Source organism: Benincasa hispida, chromosome 1, assembly GCF_027475165.1.
Source record: "Benincasa hispida cultivar pf3 chromosome 1, pf3_genome.v1.1, whole genome shotgun sequence".
In the NCBI taxonomy this organism is placed as follows: domain Eukaryota; kingdom Viridiplantae; phylum Streptophyta; class Magnoliopsida; order Cucurbitales; family Cucurbitaceae; genus Benincasa; species Benincasa hispida.
In genome coordinates this window covers 21,804,825-21,813,073 of record NC_143478.1, presented here as the reverse complement: position 1 = coordinate 21,813,073, position 8,249 = coordinate 21,804,825, and the positions used below count along the sequence as shown (strand labels likewise).

The 8,249-nt window shown below is 28.1% G+C and overlaps 1 protein-coding gene across 2 annotated transcripts; it reads left to right on the top strand.

Moving 5' to 3' along the window:
* The first annotated feature begins 1,505 nt into the window (after positions 1 to 1,505).
* SWEET17 (Nodulin MtN3 family protein) lies at positions 1,506 to 7,990 on the top strand. Of its 2 annotated transcripts, none has more exons than XM_039025535.2 (6): positions 1,506 to 1,775; positions 1,858 to 1,894; positions 1,975 to 2,185; positions 2,270 to 2,431; positions 5,480 to 5,599; positions 7,615 to 7,990. In XM_039025535.2, exons 1-6 carry the CDS (start codon positions 1,706 to 1,708, stop codon positions 7,789 to 7,791), a joined length of 777 nt encoding a protein of 258 aa, XP_038881463.1. In that variant the 5' UTR covers positions 1,506 to 1,705; the 3' UTR covers positions 7,792 to 7,990. The 2 variants fall into 2 exon arrangements, with proteins under 2 accessions (XP_038881463.1, XP_038881469.1); XM_039025541.2 differs by having other exon boundaries at positions 1,674 to 1,775; positions 1,850 to 1,894.
* Positions 7,991 to 8,249: the final 259 nt, after the last annotated feature.

The following is an 8,249-nucleotide window of genomic DNA, read 5'->3' as shown; positions in this document are numbered from 1 at the left end:
AATCATGAACTTGCCCAATCGCACATCTTAATTGTTGAAAAAAACACACCCAAGATTTGTCAGTTTCTCCACCAGATATACTGAACGTGACTAGGTATATTTGATTATTTCCATCGACCTTAGTCGCAAGTAGACGTTAACCACTATACTTACCCTTTAAATGTGTTCCGTCTACAATTAAAATGGAGTGAATGTAGTTCAAAAATCTCCTAATGGAAGCATGAAGAGCCATGAAGACATGCTTGAAAGAGTTATGATTTTCAATTTTCAAGACTTTATCAAATTTAGGTAACTTTTTATAGGATTCTTCTGGTGACCCCCTAACAAGTACTAATGCTTCCTCCCTTGTCGTTCATGCCTTGTTGTAACTTAGACTCACATCATACTCTTGTTTTATATCCTTCACAATGTCCTTCGATCTATATTAATGACAAACATCTTCAAACTTCGACTTTATTAAATGTACGAGAACCCAACTAGAAGTTTATCTATGACTGTTAGTCAATATTTCATTTCTATATATGTGGACATGGTCGTACTTAAAGATCTCCATTTGCATTCTTCAGCTAAGCATATAACTCTATATAATGTTGTGGTTGACTTCTTCACCCTAAAATGAAAGTTGTCTCTAATTGTTAACATAAATAATTGCATCTTTAAATCCTTCTTAGATAAATATGTCACCAACTTCTACATCTTTAGAAGAATAAGACTGACTTGACATGATGAATGTGCTACTAGATGAATGTGACAAGTCACGACCCATTGCATGTAGAACATGAGACGAGCCTCCATAGTCTTGGATTGTTCGTTCTTTTGCATGAGGTATATGGTGAGTATTAATCTTGGGTTCCTCCCCATTATCCTTCTCTGTTCTCCAAGACCAATCATTAAAATATTGACTTTGGTCTACATCATCCTCTAAGTTATGAGTCGCCAAATTACCAGGTGACAAAGTAAGTGATGGGTTAAAATATGTGAGGAGAAATGGGCTATCTGACTCCGTCTTGCAATGTACTGGCCTAGATGTTGAAGGGATTTCTTCAATTCGTTAGATATATGAATTGTTTGGATGAAACCCTTGATTACTTGAACACTTTAGAAGTGTGAATACGTAAAGAAGTATTATTGAAACCTCTTTCTATGTGAGTAATGTGTGTAGATCTTCATTATTCCGAATTACAAATGCAGGGTATTGGATCTCAATTGAAGTATACATCTTATAACAAATTATACTCAACTGAATTTATATCACTTATCCTATAAACTTCGGTCAGGAATTCATTAAACGTCGTTCCAACCTCAATGTCAAACCCCTCGCAACTCTCCTCCATCATAATCTTTTTCTCTTTCATCCCAAACGCCACCGAAACAAATCCAAACACGAGGTATTTTCTACAATATATAACAAAAATGTATTAATGTATTTAAGAAAAAGTAAAATAAAAAATAAAACTAAAAAGAAAAAACTTTACTTGATTGTCTACCCAATTGGGTACAACACTAGCCGGAAAAGAAAAAAAAAACTTGTTTTTCAAAAAAGGTCAAAAATACAAAATCAAACTTCAAAGGAATCATTTTTGTCAATTTTCATTCAACTTTTGCATACAAAGTTTCAAAAATTACAATTAATAAAATAAAAGGCATGAGGGGCACAAGTATAACTTAATAAAGGTAGCTGAGCTTTAAACGTTCTCACCCGCAGATGCAACCAAATCATTTCTTCTTTCTCCAACAAACAATGGCGAAACTCAGCTTTTTCGTCGGCGTAATAGGTCAGCTTTCTCTTCCTCTCTTTCTCTTTTTCTCTCGTCCTTTATTCACAATCTGATCCAGTTTTCTGTCAAAGTTGAACAGGAAACGTTATCTCTGTCCTCATGTTCCTTTCTCCGGTGTAAGCTTCTCGACTTCGATATTATCTGGACTTAAATTGAGAGATTTTGTTTATGAACGGTGTTAATCGAATTATTGCAGCGGAACATTCCAGCGGATTATAAGGAATAAATCGACGGAGCAGTTCGAGAGTTTTCCGTATGTGTGCACATGGCTGAACTCCTCTCTATGGACTTACTACGGTATTATAAAGCCTGGTGCCTACCTAGTCGCCACTATCAATACATTCGGCGTCGTTGTACAGTCATTTTTCCTCGGCGTTTTCCTCATCTACGCACCTTCGGCAATGAAGGTATCAGTGATTGGTGAAATAATAATCTCTGCGTTTAGTACTCTGATCGGAAATGGGAGATAGATTAATGCGATTGATTTGCAGGTGAGGACGGGGATTCTGGTAGGGATTTTGGATATCGGAATGTTGACGGCGACGATTGCGGTGAGTGAATTGGCATTGGAAGGGGGAAAGCGTATTGGAGCTCTAGGGTTTGTTTGTGCGGGGTTGAATATCATGATGTACGCTTCGCCGCTCTCTGTCATGGTAAGAACGTGCTGCAACTTGGACCTCTCTTTCTCTCTGTCCTTTCAAGGACCGAGAAGCATCTTCTTCTTTCTTTTTTTCCTTTTTTCCTTTTTCCCTTTTCTCCCTCTCTCGTCTTAATTTTGGATAAGATTATAAAAAGTATAAATTGGATTTTTAAAAAATAGGCTAGTTATGAGTGCTAAGAATTTTTAAACCCAATTTAATGGTTCAAATTTCTTCCCCTAAAAGGTTTGTCCCCCAAATTAGATTGGATTGGATAGATAAAAGAAACTTATCCACCGTTTGGTTCATCAACTATTAAAGAGATTTATTGCCTCGTTATTCATGTTAATTCACATTTCTCCATTCGCTTAAATAACTCTTATTTTTAAAAAAATGAATTCAATTTAATTCAATCATAAAATATTTGATTTTGATTGATTATGCATTATTTGATTCATTTATTTATATTTTTGTTTTAAAAATAAGCAAATTATTAATTGTTTGAATTAATTTTTAAACATCATAAAATAAAATAAAAATAAATATATAAAGATATGATTGTATCATAGGTAAAAGAATATTTTTAAACTAATGATAAGTCTTAGTTGGTTAGGGTTATTTTAGGTGAACTAATGATCTAATCTCAATTCATAAAACTTTCATTTTATTGAACAAAATTTAATTCCTTAGGATTGGGTCGTTGGATTTTACGGACACCCTCCAAAAAGATACTCTAAATTTTAGAAGTTTTAATAATATATTTTTAATTGAAGTTTAAAAATACTCTTTGTTATGAATATAGAGATAGAACCCTTTAAATTTTTTTTCAAAATATTTTTGAAACTTTATCGTTGAAAATTTGAAATTTCAGGAATTTTATGAACAAAATACGAGTTATTTTATGAGCATTTTCTATAACTAAACCTTATGTTAATTTTATATAATTTATAAGATTTTCTTATATCAAAATACATCTAAATATTCCTCAATTTCAACCAGAGGAGAGTCGAGAAGCACACATATAAAAGAGCCCGAGAATCATCTAATATTTTTTTCTTTTTTTGGAAGAGTATCATCTAATAATTGAAAAGCACTGTTATTGATATTTATGTATTTGTGTATATATATATACACTATTAATAAAAATCCAGTGGCTCCCAATTTTCAGATACGAAACGAAATTATTATAGAGTAGGTATTGGTAGGACCCAGCGTGTTGTCGTTGGCAGTATATTATACGGTATGATTTGTCTTTCCCACAAAATTAAATACTCCAAAACCCCCCTCACGTCACGTCACATCACGTCCACCATTTTTTAGATTATTTTTCATTTATTTTCTTTTTCCTTTTTAAATTTCACACGGTTTTAATTTTTAAATCTTAAACTGAAAGTCAAATGATGGTTCATACTTGAAATCACAAAATTATATGTGATTACTTAGTATTTTTCACGCGATGGGACTTTTTATTTTTAATTCTCACGCGCCACGTCTAAGCACTTTTGTAGTCTATTTTAATCACTGCTTTTAATTTTTCCTTCTTTTTGCTTTTCTTTTTTTTTTTTTTTTTTTGTTTTTTATCTACTAACCAATCATTTTTGTTTTTTTAGCATCAATAATTATGTTTCTGAAAAGCTAAAAAAGTTCTATACAATAATTATCAAGTAAAAGTATTTATTATTAGGGTTGTTCAAATGATCCGACACCTGAATAATTTGGACTATCAAACTCGGACTATAAGAATTAAGTTGGATTATTTTGCTTTTAGGTTGTGTTGGATTATTTTGTTTTTGGGTTGAGTTGAATATTTTCTATTTTTCTTGGATTGAATTGGGTTGGGTCTAGGGTTGAATAAATAAAAAAAAATAGGTTGACCTAACCCAACCCGAATTACATATATGTTAATAAATATATATATATATATATATATATATATTTTTAGAACTTATGAATTTTTTAATTCTTTATGTTTTTCTCTAAGGATGTTTGTTTCTGTATAAAGTTTATATAGATATTATAGATATTTGATACGTAAGAATTTAGTTATATGAGATATTAGTTATTAGATATGTGTTATAGATAAATTTAAGTATTTTAAATTAATAAGAAAAAATAATATTAATCCGACAACCCAACCTAACCCATTCCAAATTTTGAGGGTTGGGTTGGGTTGAAGACCATGTGTTGGGTCATTTGGATACCAATCTAAATTTTTGGATTTGTTAAAAAAAACCATCACAACCCAACCCAATCCAATCTATGTACACCTCTATTTATTATATAAATTAAATAAACAACTAGAGAAGTTAGAAAGAGATGCTAGAGAGCTAAATTTTTTTAAAAAAATATTAACGAGTAAATTAAAAAAGACAATTTAAATTATACAAAATTCCTTTGAATTATGAAGTAGGTTTCATATTTCAATTATGCCTTTAAATTTTTATTTTAAAATATATACTTCTTAAAATAAAAGATGAAAGTTGACACGATATATAAAAAATCAAAAAGCACACGTGGTATTATTTACAACATATAAGAGATTAAAATCATTGATACCGTTTTTTTATCTCAAAAGATATTAAAATTATTTATGTAATTATTATTATTATTATTATTTTGTCATCAACCGTCACATCAATTACAATAATAATGTCATTACATATGCTTTACACATTAGTTATTTGTATTAATTTTCATTTTATATTAAGGAAAAGTAATAGTCAAGAACACAATTCAAAATTTAAGAATAAAAATGAAAAGATGTTGAATGAGGACATATCCAATGTCACACTAAAGGAAATGTAGGGTACGGTTTATAGATTGGGCTCAACTTGGCCCATCTGGTTTAGTTTTTGACCAAGATGATTCGGGTTGACTTATTGATTATATAGTCATTTGGACATAGGCATCACATCAATTATATAATTTTGTGTTTTATTTATTTTTATTAGAAAAATACATATTTAATCAAACAATAATTACTTATTTATTTTATTTTTTATCGTTACAAATAGAAAAATAGTTGTAATTAACTGATTAAAATACAAATTTCTTTATGTGCAGAAAACGGTGATAAAGAGCCGGAGTGTGGAGTACATGCCTTTCATGCTATCACTTTTCTTTTTTCTAAATGGAGGAATTTGGACTTTCTATGCTTTTCTCGTTCATGATTGGTTTCTTGCGGTAAGTTCTTTAATTTAATCTTCATTAAACTAAAATAATCTAACGTTTAATCATGCATAGCAATCAACTTGTGAAACCATTTCAATATTTATTAGGTCTGTTCTTTCTTGATTAGTGAAATTTATAGGTACGCTTTTAATCCAAACTTTGTTTAGAAATAAGTTTACAATAATTATATACGTGTGTGTTTAGTTCAAATATTAGAATTTATGACATTTTCATTTTAAATTATAATGTCATAAATATTCGAGCTAATATATATCCAAATTTAATGAAATTAGTTTGAAAATATTAAATGTACTCTAGAATTTTACTCAAATTTCACATAAAAATGCTATGGTAAATCTGGCCTCCATAGTTTCTAAAAATTAGTTCATATGGTTTATAATTAGATTTTTTTTCACTATGATTTGATAAAATCCTTCATAAATAGTCTTTACCGTAAGAACTATTTATGAATATTTATCAAATCATAGGGACTATTTATGAGTTTTTATCAAACAATTGGGATTAAATTCTAACTTTTGAAATTATAGGACTAAATTATAACTTTTTCTAACTTATAGAGACCAAATTTGTAATTTAACTTTATTTATTTTGAGAAGAAGAAAATATGTCTATGATTTAAAAAATAAAATAAAATTAAAGTTTACCCTCAAGTAAATTCCATCGATGGATATCTATTTGTATCCTAAAAATTAAAATTTATCTGTTGTACTTTAAACTTGGATAAATATTATAATATTTACGTTAACTTGAATAAATGTTGTAACTCCTACCTTTAAATAGTTTCATTATTAAAAGTATACATATTTTCATGTGCATTTTATGAATAAAGTATTTATCAGATACCAAAATCAATTGTATTTAAAGGAAAAATAGTATTAGAGTTAGTTTTGTTAATACATATTTTCATGTGCATTTTATGAATAAAGTATTTATCAGATACCAAAATCAATTGTATTTAAAGGAAAAATAGTATTAGAGTTAGTTTTGTCTCAAATTTGTGAGTCAAATATTGTGCCCAATAAAGCTTACTTTTTGGTGGAGAACTTTTTAGGGTAAAATAACTTTTTGGTCTTTAGATTTTGGGTGTAGTTTTTATCTAGTCCCTAGATTTTTAAATGTTACACATTTAGTTCTTAAGTTTTGAATTTTGTTTCAATTTAATCCTTAAGTTTCAAAATGTTAAAATTTTACCTTTGAGATTTGGGTTTCGTTTCAATTTGGTTCTTAGGTTTCAAGATTTTACATTTTTAACCTCAATTTTCCATTAAATACTCACTTTCAATCATTGACGTCAATTTCTATTAATTAATTAAAAATGTGAAATTTTGAATTTAATTTTCAAAGTGTTAAAAATAGTGAAATTTAATTAACTATAATTCTTTTAACATATTTTAATTTATCAACATAAATTAATACTAAAAACGGAAAATGAATATTTAGTGAATAAATGAGTTTAAAAGTGTAAATCTTAAAACATAGAGACCAAATTGAAACAAAACTCAAATGTCAATGGTAAGATTGTAACATTTTGAAACTTATGGACTATATTGAAACCAAACTAAAAAATCTAAGGACTAAATGTGTAACATTTTGAAACATAGAGACTGAATAGAAATTATATCTAAAATCTAAAGACTAAAAAGGTATATTTTTTTAAATTTTTTATTTCCTATTTTATTATGAGTTAACTTTTATAGATTCAATTAGTATAGAAATAGTGGAAATTGAAATGAAGGTAAAGTAATTATATCTGCAAATATTTATTTAATGAAATTGAAAGTTTAGAGAGAAAAGGATACAAGTTATTACATTATTAGGCTTTAAAAAATAGAAATTATTTATAAAAACAAAAACCATATCCAAGTGAGTGTGACTGCTGGAATGATATTCAAAATCCACTTATATTCAATATAAACCTTTATTTAATACATTAAAAAAAAAATATATATATATATAGTTTATTGTTTATCTTTTATAGAATAATAATTGAAAAATGGTTCATGCAGGTACCAAATGGAATGGGTTTAGGGTTGGGATTGACACAACTTTTGCTGTATGCAATTTACAGAAATGCCAAAAGGCCATTAAACACTTCAATAATCACTTCACAACATCAACAACAAAATTCCCAAACCCAACCCCTCATTTCTTCTTCACATCCAGATCCACAACCACAACCCTAAATTTTCAACATTCCTTCAATATATATATATATTTATATAATTTCTTTAATTTTTTTTTTTATCTTTATTATTTTTAAAGAATTTGAGTGTGTTTTACTTTTATACATAATGTAAGAGTTTGATGACTCTAAAGTCATAGAATGTATGCAATTCGAGTTGTGGTTCTGGAGTTAATTATATTTCATACCTTTTCTTTAAATGATTTGTTTTTTTTTTAAAATTTTATTTTGAAGTGTAAAAAAATCGTAGTCCATGTGTTTTATTTCATATGTATTTGTATGATTAATCACCTGAACTATTTGTACTGGTTCAATTTATAAAAGCCACTTTGTATATAGGGGATTAACTTTTCACGTTATAATTCATTAATAAAACAAACATAATAATAATAATAATAATAATAAGTGACTTAATTAAATTATATATATCAGGAAATAGAGATTATCATTTATAGTACA